General features: G+C 36.5%; 1 protein-coding gene across 1 annotated transcript; it reads right to left on the reverse strand.

Moving 5' to 3' along the window:
* Window positions 1–2,880: 2,880 nt before the first annotated feature.
* On the reverse strand, window positions 2,881–10,143 carry LOC149892711 (uncharacterized). Its single transcript, XM_090080125.1, has 5 exons — window positions 10,090–10,143; window positions 4,020–6,838; window positions 3,721–3,786; window positions 3,405–3,461; window positions 2,881–3,246 (listed from the first exon to the last, which is right to left on the reverse strand). The coding sequence occupies exons 2-5, from the start codon at window positions 6,604–6,606 to the stop codon at window positions 2,927–2,929; spliced, it is 3,030 nt and encodes a 1,009-aa protein (XP_089936251.1). The 5' UTR covers window positions 6,607–6,838; window positions 10,090–10,143; the 3' UTR covers window positions 2,881–2,926.
* Window positions 10,144–13,653: the final 3,510 nt, after the last annotated feature.

The raw sequence follows: 13,653 nt of genomic DNA on the forward strand, positions 1-13,653 counted from the left end.
TTGGCATCACAAAACTCAAAACTCAAAAAGAAAAGATAAAATATATGATAAACCTAAAACATAATATAGATGAAACTAAAGTTAGGCTGCATAAAAAACCAACAACATAATAATCTACTAGGCATGTTTAAATTGAATTAAATAAAATCCTTTGCGCAAATGTAGGTATGTTAGAGAGTAAAAGTGCATGAAAAGCCTCGCTACTTTGTTAAAGGTAGTTTTTGAATAGTTTTTCAAAGCAAGTTTAGCGTAGTTTTCCTCTTTTATGTTTAGACTATGTAGCTTGACATCACAGAACACAAAGCTCAAAAAGGCAAGATAAAATATAAGTTAATCGTAAAATATAGATGTAACAAAGTTTAGACTGCATAAAAAACCAACAACATAATAATCTACTAGGCATGTTTAAGTTGAATTAAATAATGTCCTTTGCGCAAATATAGGAAAGTTAGAGTAAAAATCCATAAAAAGCCTCGATACTTTGCTGAAGAAGAAGATGACTATATGCAACTTTTTAAAATTGTGAGCTATCTATATCGATTTAGGTCCTTTTTGAGTACTTTTTCAAAGAAAAGTTAGCGCAGTTTTCCCCTTTTAAGATTAGATTATGAAGCTTGACATAACAAAACACAAAACTAACAAAGGCAAGATAAAATATAAGGTAAACGCAATATAATGTATAGATGAAACTAAAGTTAGGCTGCATAAAACAAACGGGTAACAATACTCTTCTATGTATGTTTACATTGAGTTAAATAAAATCCTTTGCGCAAATATAGGTATGTTAGAGAATAAAAGTGCATAAAAAGCCTCAGTACTTTGCTGTAGAAGAAGTGGATGAGTAGATACAATTTTTTAAATTTGTGTGCTATCTCTATCGAATAAGTTAGTTTTCGAGAGTTTTTTCAAAGCAAAATTAGCGTAGTGTTCCTCTTTTAAATCTAGATTATCTCAAAAATAGATTTCGAATAGTTTTTCAAAGAAAGGTTAGCGCAGCTTTCCTCTTTTAACATTAGCTTATGTAGCTTGACATCACAGAACACAAAAAGATAAAATAAAATATAAGACAAACGTAAAATGAAAAATAGATGTAGCTAAAGTTAGGCTGCATAAAAAACCAACAACATAATAATCTACTAGGCATGTTTAAATTGAATTAAATAAAATCCTTTGCGCAAAAATAGGTATGTTAGAGAGTAAAAGCGCATAAAAAGCCTCGCTACTTTGTTAAAGGTAGTTTTTGAATAGTTTTCAAAGACAGGTTAGCGTAAATTTCCTCTTTAAAGTTTAGCTTATGTAGCTTGACATCACAAAATATAAAACTCAAAAAGACAAGATAAAATATAAGATAAACGCAAAATAAAATATAGATGAAACTAAAGTTAGGCTGCATACAAAACCAACAACATAATATTCTACTAGTTATGTTTAAATTGAATTAAATAAAATCCTTTACGCAAATATAGGTAAGTTAGAGAGTAAAAGTGCATAAAAAGCTTTACTTTGCTGAAGAAGAAGATGAATAGATGCAACTTTTTAAATTCGTGAGCTATCTCTATCGGTGTAAGGTAGTTTTTGAACAATTTTTCAAAGAAAAGTTAGCCTAGTTTTCTTCTTTTAAGTTTAAATTATGTAGCTTGACATCACAAAATACAAAACTCAAAAAGACAAGATAAAATATAAGATAAACGCAAAATAAAATATAGATGAAACTAAAGTTAGGCTGCATACAAAACCAACAACATAATATTCTACTAGAAAAGTTAGCCTAGTTTCCTTCTTTTAAGTTTAGATTATGTAGCTTGACATCACAAAACACAAAAAGGCAAGATAAAATACAAGGTAAACGTAAAATAAAATAGAAGTCAAACAAAAGTTAGGTTGCATAAATACAAAAACTGCATTGCCAAAAATAGAATTTGTTGTCTAGAAAGACCTTTTAAACTTTGTTTCTTTCGTTTTTTGACTTAGTGAATCGCGATCTGGTTTTTCTTAGGCGCGCTTGTTTCTTAGTTGTTTTTTTTGTAAAGAAACTTTATTCAGACGTTTTTTTTTACGCAACTCCTTTAACATTATTTTTAACAAAGTATTCTTTTATACGTGTTTACATTGAAATAAAACCCTTTGCGTAAATAGAGATAAATTAGAGAGCAAAAGTACATAAAAAGCCTCGCTACTTTGCAGAAGAAGAATTGGATGGCAAGATTCGTGTGCTTTCTCTTTCGTTTAAGGTACTTCTTGAATATTTTTTCAAAGAAAAGTTAGCGTAGTTTTCCCCTTTTAAGTTTAGCTTACGCAGCTTGACATCACAAAACGCAAAAACCAATAAGGCATGATAAAATACAAGATAAACGTAAAATAAAATAGAAGTGAAACAAAAGTTAGACTGCATAAAAACAAAAAAAAAAAAAAAAACATAATATACTTCTATGTATGTTTACATTGATCTAAACAAAATCCTTTGTGTAAAGATATGAAAAAATAGAGAGTAAGAGTTCATAAAAAAGCCTCGCTATTTTGCTGAAGAAGAAATGGATGTCTAGATCTTTTAAAATAAGGAACTTTTTGATTTCTTTTTCCGAAAAATGGTTGGAGCAGTTTTCCTTTTTTAAATTTCACTTATGCAGTTTAACATCACAGGAAATATTATTTTGCTTTTTAACAAACTCTTAAAAACATCAGAAGTAATTCTAAATGCAACTCTATTAAAAGTTTTCACAGAATAACAAAACGACTTCTTTTTTTTTTTTTTAAAGATAAAAAAAAGTTTGAACTATCTTTAAATAAGAAATGTGAGAACAGTTTAACAGAACTTCTTGTTTATTATGTCTTTAGCGAAACAGATAAAAATATTTGCAAAAGCATAGATAAAACAAACTACACAAAAGGCCCATCTTTATTGCCAAACTGAACAAACTTATCTAAACTACATAAATGGTTTCACGATATTGCCATATTGAACAAACTTTTCTAAACTACCCTCTTTTTGAATTTTTAGCTTCATGTTTTTAATTTTGTCTTTAATATGGCTTTGGTAGGAGTACTTTTGCAAGACATGAATGAGCTTGTCACTGCTATGATTTGCCAAGATGCCAAGGTAATCTTTGTACGAGCAACTTGAGCTTACATCTGTAAACACGTCTTGCAAGATGTATGCCAACACCAAAGCTGCACATCGTGGAAAACTTCTGGTGTTGAACCATTCGTTGTGGCCAGGGCAAGCATTCAGCTCTTCAACTATTTCATCTAAAATTTTACAAACTCAAGTCATAACACAAAGTGATTAAATCAAATATTCATTTGGTTCTGAAGTAAGACAAGATTTATTCTGTTTTTTTATTTATTTTTTTTTTGTTGACCTTATTGTTTGCACTGATAGCAATAACTGGTTTTTGAAAGATTACCTAAATGGCATTGGCTAACTTCTGCTTTGTTTTCCTTTGTTCTTGGCTGAGTTGATCCTGAAATAAAATAAAACCATGTTCATTTTTCTAATTCATAAAAACCATCAACAGTTTCTAAGTGTTAGAGATGATAACAAGCTGTGCATGATTTCTAACGGTGATGTTTCTAACTTCATCATTAGAAATCGGGTAGACACAACTTTCTAAAAGTGCACTTAGCAATGATGGCTAGTTTTTGTTAACAGTTAACCATCTGAAATTGTGCAAGAAGAGGTTTGTGTTTATATATCTTTGTATAAATTAGGTTTTACATTACCGATGAGTTCTTGAGTGAAAGATGGCATTTCCAACTTGATTTTTTTTCTTCTTGGATCTTTTACTTCTAAAACATAATCAGTTTTAGTATCATTCACTTGTATAAACATTTAAGCAATCACAGAATTAGTCCTGCAACAAATACATACACACTTCTGTGTTGTTTTTTTGTTTTGTTTTGTTTTTTTTACAGCTCTAACAATAACAATAGGGCAAGGAGTTGATTTGGGCATTTTCATTTTTTGAAAGCGTGTTGAGATTTGCATAAAAATCAAAAATCAAAAATCAAAAAGAATTTACCTCTGGATGTAGAGGCAAGACTTTGGCTAAATAGGCTACCAACAGATTGAACAGCATAAGGTGAGAGCTGCTTTGCAAGAACAGTACCAGCCTGTTGGACAGGAACAGCTGAAACTGGATCAGATGAAAGAAACAAACTGGGTTTGGCCAATGTTTGCTGAAAAGCAACAAGGCTAGGAGTCAGAGGAACAGAAAAGACCTCTTTTGAAGGACAGAAAGCGACTTGCTGAGAAGGAGAAGCAGAAACAGGTTTGGCAACCACTTGCTCATTAAAGTAAACTGGAGAAAGTTTTGCATGGTGTTCAATAAAATCCGGTTCATCAGGAAATAATGTTAATGCAAGAGGAGAACAAGCTGTGCCAACAGGAACAGCTAGAGTCTGATCTACATCCATACAAACAGCTTGTTCGTTAGGAACTAGTTGTGCAAGAGCAGGGGATAGTTCAAGAACTGGACCAGCGATTGTTTGTTCAGATGGAACAGACGAAACAGGAGTTGAGGTAGGTTCACACAAGAAATCTACGGCATGGTCGTTGCTATCCTCTAAAGGAACATTGTTTTCTACAGCTGGAGAAAACGGAACCACTGTGGTACAGCTGAAAGTAGCAGCACATTCTTCAGAGTCAGAACCGGAGTCTAAATCTTCCTCAAAGATGTCCTCAACCTCATGAAAACCGTACTCCTCTGCATTAGTTTGGAGCCAGTCCATCACATCCTTCTCCTTCTTTGGTGGTCTCTCAGACTTTTCAACAGTCAAAGACTCTATGACTCCGAAGGACTGTCCGATGCCCAGGGCAAAGCGCAACTCCTCTGCAGCGTTCCACTGGGACACATAAAAGCTATCCATTGTGTTCCTGCTGTGCTTCATGTAGAGTGTAGCAAACCGCTCGCGATCTTCTTTGCTGTTGTTGGCAAAGTAAGTGGCTATCGAACCGCGAATGCAAGTGGGAGTAAGACGCTTCATGGGAATGTTTACTTGGCTTTTTCTGAAGCAGGACGTCAGGCAAGAGGAGATAGCAGAGGAACCCATCTGGTAAACAGGCACTCTAGTTGCACCGAGTGTCACACATTCGTCTTTGTTGGGTCTCATCGATGGAAAAAGGGGCCTGTAGCAGTCGCTCAACTCCAAAACAGTCTTGGTGTCTGCAGCCATGTAGTGAGAGTCGTTGACAAGAAGGTCTCTGTATCTCAGCAAATAAATATCGATCAACACTTTCAAGTCGTTCGGCACTAGAATGTTTTTGGCTCCGTACTTGTATGCTGTTTTGTAGCGCTCTTGCACAATGCAATATCCACACTCACTCTTCTCAGCAGCCATGTAGTCTCTAATGTTTAAAAGAGCAATGTTAGATTTTCTTAAACTGTTAATTACAGTGACAGAGAGCAGAAGATGGTTTCGTAGAGACACAGCATTGTCTCTAGTCGGTGTAAGAGACGGCTTTCTAATCGATTCCACTAACTGTCTTACGTATGCAGACTTGCCATATTCGTTCAGCAAACTGACATTGATGATGTTGATGCATTTTTTGCTTTTCACAAGGCTCCTCCTCAAAGAACGAAAGGGCCTCAGCACTTTTTGTAACTCCTCCACCTTGCAGCGCAAACGTCGGATGGCCTCATGAGAAAGTCCGAAATAGACATTCCTGGCTTCACTGAAACGAAACAGGAGACAAAGGTAGACAAGGCGGTTGTACAACGTGTGACAAGACATGGCTTTTGTTTGGTCAAGTTCACTCAGCTTGGAATTGAGCTGAATGTTTTTAAAGTGCATGGAAAAGTATCTATCCTCCAAAACGTTGGAATTGGTGAGAGCGTTCGGGTGCAGCGTCAGCGTGCTGTCACAACATGTCAATATTTCAACAACTGCATTTTTGTAGATCTTTGCTTGTGACAAAGTGTTGTTGTTGGCTACCACAAGCCACTTTTCAAAATCTCTGAAGAGCTCATCTGCTGACTGGTAATAAAAGTGAAAAGCATCTTTGTCCAGCTGAAACAAGAGTCTCTTATCTTCTGTCAAGACGGAGGAGTTGGAAACCAAGTGCTTTAAGGAATTAAAATCAGAGTCTAGGACGGATTCGGTGTTCAGCTCTTTGTTTTCTACAGAGGTGCAGTGGTTTGCAGAAGGAGCCTCGGACGAACCAGCAACTGATGAGGGCAAGCTTAAAAGAGGATCAGAGGAAAGAACCGGAGAAGAAAAAGAGGAGGAAGGCCCAGGAGCAGAGGATGCAGAGCCTGATGCAGACGCTTGTTCAGCTACTGGCTTAATACCAAAGAAGGCAGGTCGAATAAATTGAGGGACATAGAGCTTGTCGTTGTCGTATCGCTTTGCCTCTGCAATCTTTTGTTTGATCGTCTTGGAATCGTAGAAATGAGTCTCTTTCAAGTGTATGTCCAGTCGGTCGTAATACTTCCAACATTGCAAACAGGGGTAAGGTTTTGGACAGCCGGACTTGCGTTCGAGACGAGCATGCTGAAACTTCCTGACCATTGCAGAGTAAAAGATGGAAGCTTCATCCAAAGTCCAAGAATGATCTTTTTTAGTCAAGTGTCTTTTAATGCTTGTGGAGGAATGTTTGCACAAAGGCATCGGACAGCTAACAGCGTACCTCTTCTTGGTACCATAGAAAGGTACAACCCTGTTTACGGAGCCACACGCTGCAACTAATGCGGCCCTGACTTTGTTTTTGAGCTTTAAGTCTCTCTGTTCTTGTGACTGCCTTCTTTCTTTTTTTTCGCTTTAGAGTTCGGAGAAGGGGCAACAACAGTGTTGTTTTCTTGTGAAGAAGACATGTTCAGGTGTTTGTTTGCAACGGTTTATGCTAAAAAAAAGAAGACAGTTAGTGAGAGTGTTTTTCTTCTGCCTGCATCCTGGAATCCTGGAATGTTTACAACTGCAGGGAAGAGCTGTGTTTTTTCGAATCCTCTGCAAAAGAGAAAAAAGAAAGAAAAGAGAGCAACAAGAAGAAACAAAGTTTCCACTAGCAAATGAAAAAGAATGAGAGCAACTAGCATTACATGCATGGTGGCAGCAGTGATTGCTATTATGAGAAGGAGAATGAGAAAAAAAAAAAAAAAAAAGAAACAAATAAATAAAGAGATGGAGTTTGAGAGGATCTCGCAACCATATGACTCAAAGAAAGAAACTGTGTTGAAAAAAGGCAAGAGAGGGCAAATAGAACTTGCTAACAAGGACAAATGACAGACATAACTACAACAGTAACAACTCTCATTGCAAGCATAATAACAACAGCATCAGCATCACTGACTCAGAGAGTGTTGACATAACAAAAAAGAAAACAAAAGTACAAGCCAAGTGGGGGAACATTAACAAACACTCATTGCAACTATAACAACAACAACAACAACAGCAACAGCATCACTGACTCAGAGGGTATTGATAAAAAAAAACAAGCAAAACAAAAACAAACAAAAAAACAAATAAAAAAACAAAACAAGCAAATTGGGTGAACAGTAACAACTCTCATTGCAAGCATAATAACAACAACAGCATCAGCATCAGCATCACTGACTCAGAGAGTGTTGACAAAATAAAATAGACAATAAGCAAGCAAAGTGGGTGAACAGTAACAACTCTCACTGCAAGCATAATAACAACAACAGCATCAGCATCAGCATCACTGACTCAGAGAGTGTTGATAAAATAAAACAGATTATAAACAAACAAAGTGGGTGAACAGTAACAGCTCTCATTGAAAGCATAATAACAACAACAGCATCACTAACTCAGAGGATATATAAAAAAACAAACAAACAAACAAACAAAACAAAAACAAAAAAAAAACAAGCAAAGTGGCTGAACAGTAACAGCTATCATTGCAAGTAAAATAACAACAACAGCATCAGCAACATCATCACTGACTCAGAGAGTGGTGATAAAATAAAACAGATTAAAAAACAAGCAAAGTGGCTAAACAGTAACAACTATAAATACAAGTAAAATGACAAAAGCAGCAACAGCATCACTAACTCGCAGGGTGTTGATAAAAAAAAAAGCAACAAACAAATAAAGCAAGCAAAGTGGGTGAACATTAACACTCATTGCAACTATAATAACACCAACAGCAACAGCATCAGTGACTCAAAGGGTGTTGATAAACAAAAACAAAGGCACAAACAAAACAAGCAGAGTGGGTGAACATTAACAACACTTATTGCAAGCATAATAACAACAACAGCATCAGCATCACTGACTCAGAGAGTGTTGATAAAATAAAATAGATTATAAACATGCCAAGTTTGTGAACATTAACAAACACTCATTGCAACTATAACAACGACTACAGCAACAGCATCACTTACTCAGAGAGTGTTGAGAAAAAAAACAACAAAAAAAACAAAAACAAAACAAAACAGAAAACAGAAGTACAAGCCAAGGGGGGGAACATTAACAAACACTCATTGCAACTATAACAACAACAACAGCAACAGCATCACTTACTCAGAGGATATTGATAAAAAAAACAAACAAACAAACAAACAAAACAAGCAAAGTGGCTGAACAGTAACAGCTATCATTGCAAGTAAAATAACAACAACAGCATCAGCAACATCATCACTGACTCAGAGAGTGGTGATAAAATAAAACAGATTAAAAAACAAGCAAAGTGGCTGAACAGTAACAACTATAAATACAAGTAAAATGACAAAAGCAGCAACAGCATCACTAACTCGCAGGGTGTTGATAAAAAAAAAAAGCAACAAACAAACAAAGCAAGCAAAGTGGGTGAACATTAACACTCATTGCAACTATAATAACACCAACAGCAACAGCATCAGTGACTCAAAGGGTGTTGATAAACAAAAACAAAAGCACAAACAAAACAAGCAAAGTGGGTGAACATTAGCAACACTTATTGCAAGCACAATAACAACAACAGCATCAGCATCACTGACTCAGAGAGTGTTGATAAAACAAAATAGATTATAAACAAGCCAAGTTGGTGAACATTAACAAACACTCATTGCAACTGTAATAAGAACAACAGCAACAGCATCACTGACACAAAGGGTGTTGATAAACAAAAACAAAAACACAAGCAAAGTGGGTGAACATTAACAACACTCATTGCAACTATAACAACAACAACAGCAACAGCATCACTGGCTCAAAGGGTGTTGATAAAATAAAGAAATAAAAACAAAACAAGCAAAGTGGGTGAACAGTAACAACTCCCATTGCAAGCATAATAACGACAACAGCAACAGCAACACCATCACTGACTCAGAGAGTGTTGATAAAATAAAATAGATTATAAACAAGCCAAGTTGGTGAACATTAACAAACACTCATTGCAACTATAACAACGACTACAGCAACAGCATCACTTACTCAGAGAGTGTTGAGAAAAAAAAAACAAAAACAAAAAAAAAACAAAACAAAACAGAAAACAAAAGTACAAGCCAAGTGGGGGAACATTAACAAACACTCATTGCAACTGTAACAACAACAACAGCAACAGCATCACTTACTCAGAGAGTGTTTATAAATAAAACAAAAAACAAAAACAAGAAACAAAAATACAAGCCAAGTGGGTGATTACTAACAGCGCTAACAGCAGCAACAACAGTGTCTTTAGAAACAACAAACAAGTACAACAGCAACAACTGCTTTTACAGAGTATAACAATAACAACAACATGGCACTAACAACAACAAAAGGGTTGGAATAAAAACCTGTAGGCAAAAGGAGAGCTGCATTCAGACAAGATCGATTACAAAGAGGCTCTTCTTTAGGACAGAGGAGAAACTGCTTTTGAGGGACAGAGGGACTTTTGTTGTTGTGGTTGTTGTTGTTGTTGTGCAGAAACCAACAAACTTTTATTGAACCGAATATAACCGAATATAACCGAAAGTCTTGTTTGCTTCTGTTTTGTGCCATCAAGAAGGGAAAACAAAACATCACAAAACAAACGAAGCAAACGAAACAAACAAACAAACAAACGAACGAAACAAACAAACAAAAAAAAAAAATTAAAAAAATTAACAAACAAACAAACAAACAAACAAGCAAACAAACAAAAACAAATAAGAAAAACAGAAAACGCAGTACCGAAACCTCGCCATTTTTTATCCTTCCTCAAGCTTTCTCTGGGCGCCAAAGACCGAGAAAGTTGAGCAAACGTGACGTTGAGGGGGGGGAGGGGGGTACTTAAGGACAGCAGACCGACCAATGGCACGCTTAGGAGAGACCCACGTGAATGCTACATTTTCTTTCTATGTACGCTGAATCCGCTCAAAGTCTGGAATTTCCAGCATTCACGTGTCATCACTCCAGCCACCAGATTGGCCCACACTTTGCACACTTTCAAGACTAGAAACTCACTTGTGCTCAATTTGAGCAAAAAAAAAAAAAAACTAAGTCTCGCATGGCGACAACTTTTCCAAAAGCAAACAAAGGCAAACGAAGGCAAACGAAGAAAAAACAAAAACAAATAAACAAAAACAAAACCGAATAGGGAGAGAGAGAGTGAGTCGACTCATTTCTTTCGACTGCCTTAAACGAGAAGTCTAAAACGTTTAAAAGTTGAAAACTAAGTTTTTTAAATGAACTGCACCGAAAAAACTTTACGACAGTTTAGCTGGTTAAAAACGCAGAGGAAAATATTTTATAAAATTTAAGCGTTCTAAAGATGTCCATTTTTGTTTTTGTTTTTTTTATTTTGGTTTGTTTCTGGCTTGTTTCTTTCTTTAAATTCTAGCGATCGAGCATATTTGAACGGTTTCATCAACCTGTCGGCGCACGTGCTCGAGAGCTAGAACTTTGATTGCTTTTGTTGTTGAGAATTGAGAATGTCCGAGCAGGTTTTTTTATCGATTTCATCGCTTGTGGCGAGGCAAAAATCAAAACGCTTTTTGGACGAAAGAAAAGAGATTAAAAGGAAAAAAGAGAAGAAAAAAAAAACAAAAAAATAGGTTATGTGTTATGAACATTTATTTTCTCACGCGATGACGTCTAGTTTTGTTAGAGTAATTAAAATATGGTATCAAGTTTGTAATTTCTATCTTATTTTTAGTTACGGATAATTGCCAATTATGTCACGTTTAGTATACACAACGCTGTTTTCTTAATAGCAATATGATACAAACAAGTTATAAAAAAAAAAGCGTTCGCTCGATCTTCCTTAGTCAGTTGAACAAAAAGAAATTTTCACAACATATGATTGATTTGGTTGTCCTAGCAAGCTGTTTTAGCAAACGACTAGAGGTTGCAACTGTTGTTCATTGAAAACGAAAAATCTAGCGTCAGCAAGAAATTTTTGAATACATAATGTACACAAAAGTGGCACTTACAAATGAAAATGTAAAAAAAAACTGTTTACCTTGATGCCAGACTCGCAGAGATGTTGTCGCTCGTTGCTATCGACTGCGAACAGCTTTGTTGTTTTTCGAAGTGCCTCTTCATTCTACTTATAGCCGAAGTTTTGGCTTCGAAAAAAAATACGAACGTCGTTAAGCTCAACGAGCTGCTTTAATTGTTGTTCGTGCGAAAACGAAATGCTTAAAACGGATAAAAGTGTTGGCGTAATTACACTTTTCGACCGCGATGCAGTTTGTCAACTCTAGCGTACTTTTTTGGCTCGTGGAGCAAAAGCCTCATGATAATAGCAAAGGCTTAAAATGTCTTAACATGTCAGCAAAGGCTTAATATGCTTAATAAACTGTGGTTAAGCTTTTGCGGTGCAGTTCATTTACAACTTAATTTGCAACTTGCTGGCACAAGCAAACGTTTATGACTTCTCGTTTAAGACAGTTGAGCGAAATCAGTCGACTCACTCATTCTCCCTTTTCTGTTTTGTTTTTGTTTTGTTTTTTTGTTTTTGTTTTTGTTTTTGTTTGTTTTTTTTTTTTCTTTGTTTGTCTTTTGTTTAAAATGTAAAAAACTCGAAAGGAAAGTTGTTGCTTTGTTTGCTTATTGAAAGTTTTCGCCAGTTGCAAGACTTAGTTTTGTTTTTGTTTACTTATTAAAATATCGAGGAAAATATTTGAGGACATCGCATTCTAATGGTGCCTTTATAACAACATCTAACGATTTAACGTTTAATGTTGTGCTCAAAAAAAAAATTCCTTTTATATCTCTCAATGGTCTCCAACGATAAAACTGCCGACCAATCGCAACGATTAAACAGCCAACCAATGGCAGCTCAATGGTCTCCAAACAAGAGACTGCCGACCAATGGCAGCTCAGTGGTTTGAGAAGTGAGATCATTCGATTTCCTTTTATTATCTCCAGTTTGAACTAGTGCTTGGCTTGTGGTGCAGAAACTAAAACTTCCCGTTTTTGTATTTTGTTTTGAATTTCTTTGCTTTGAGCTTTTTAATCGATCGATAGCTTTAGGAGAAAAGAAGAAACCCCTCTGACGAAGTCTTGGCTTTTTTAAAAACGCTCAAATTTTGGCAAACAAATCTCATACGAAACGCTACTTTGATGTCAAGCTTTCGTTACTCCCTACTCCCTTCTAGCGGAGGGCGGCAAAAAGGTGTTGCATCCTAGAGCTAAAAGTGAGGAGGGAAGCAAGTTTTTTTTTCGTTTTGTTTGCTTTTTTATGTTTTTTGTTTTTTTGAGGGGGGAGAGTTAGAGGGTAAGGGGGTTAGGATTAGAGGGGGTTGGGGTTACGGTTTGGAAACCTGGGGACGAGGATATCAAGCAGGAGTTTAGTGTTAAGGTTAAAGGGCCCACGAGGGGCGTCCTTCAATTGTAAAATGCCTTTAGACGCACGTGTCTAGTCGTCTCGTTGCATCGACCTAGAGGAGTTTTCTGATAGATCTTGCGCTTTGGGCTCAGTTAATCGGTCTGTATCCATTGTAAACACGGTGTCTGCCGTTAGAAAATCGTTAACCAGGCGTTTGTGAGCTTTAACAACCATCCCTTTGAGTTTAAAACGAACGTTTCTTCAAAAGCCACTCGAGATGGAGGTACTCACGGAGGTTTGTTACGGTAACAACCCTGTGGTTTGCCATCTTCTTTCTTTCCGCAGCGTCGCAAACGCATCGGCCGGTCTCTTAGGTGACGAAAAAACGTCTGATCTCTCGACTGGAATGCTTAACGTACTAAGATTAGTAGAGTTAGTACTAAGAGTTGCATCTGGCCGCCGTAATTTTCTTCGATGATGTCTTGAAAATTTCGTGACGTCGTTTTCAAACCTCTAGGGTCGATTTTAACCTTCGACCTTAAAGTCGATTTTAGCCTTCGGTGTGGCTCTGTACAACTTTTGCGGTGAAAAAGCTTGCGCGGAGTCTACAGTTGTATTTAGCCGACAGACGCTGGCAACGCAGAAACAGAATGACTCTTGGGCGGCGCAAACCGAGCGTTCAGCAAATTTCTAGCATTTTACGTCAAAGCGGACAATCTGCACGACAAATAAAGCTAACTTTCTCGTTGCAACAGTTAGTCACTGGATCGTTGGACGAGTGTGTACAGCTGTTTTGCGTCGAAAGCCGACCGGTGGTCGGATGCGACTCTTCTTTTCATTCGAAAATCAGAACCTGGCCATCAGTCGTGTATCACCATCGAATGCTTAATGTAGTGATTTCTCGAAACGACAAAAGCTTGTAAAACAAACAGCTTCGCTGTACTGTTGCCTAATATGTTAACGGATGGCCAGGAACAACCTTG

Source organism: Hydra viridissima, unplaced genomic scaffold (assembly GCF_058129835.1).
Source record: "Hydra viridissima isolate aposymbiotic clone 2 unplaced genomic scaffold, HvirCarnegie_v1 scaffold_2, whole genome shotgun sequence".
NCBI lineage: Eukaryota > Metazoa > Cnidaria > Hydrozoa > Anthoathecata > Hydridae > Hydra > Hydra viridissima.

Excerpts from the sequence above, each read along its gene's own strand:
- LOC149892711 (XM_090080125.1), bottom strand. The coding sequence starts at position 6,606 with ATGCCTTTGTGCAAACATTCCTCCACAAGCATTAAAAGACACTTGACT. Across the intron at positions 3,787-4,019 it reads TCTTGCCTCTACATCCAGAG|AAGTAAAAGATCCAAGAAGA; the intron begins GTAAATTCTTTT and ends ATTATGTTTTAG. Across the intron at positions 3,462-3,720 it reads TTTCACTCAAGAACTCATCG|GATCAACTCAGCCAAGAACA; the intron begins GTAATGTAAAAC and ends ATTTTATTTCAG.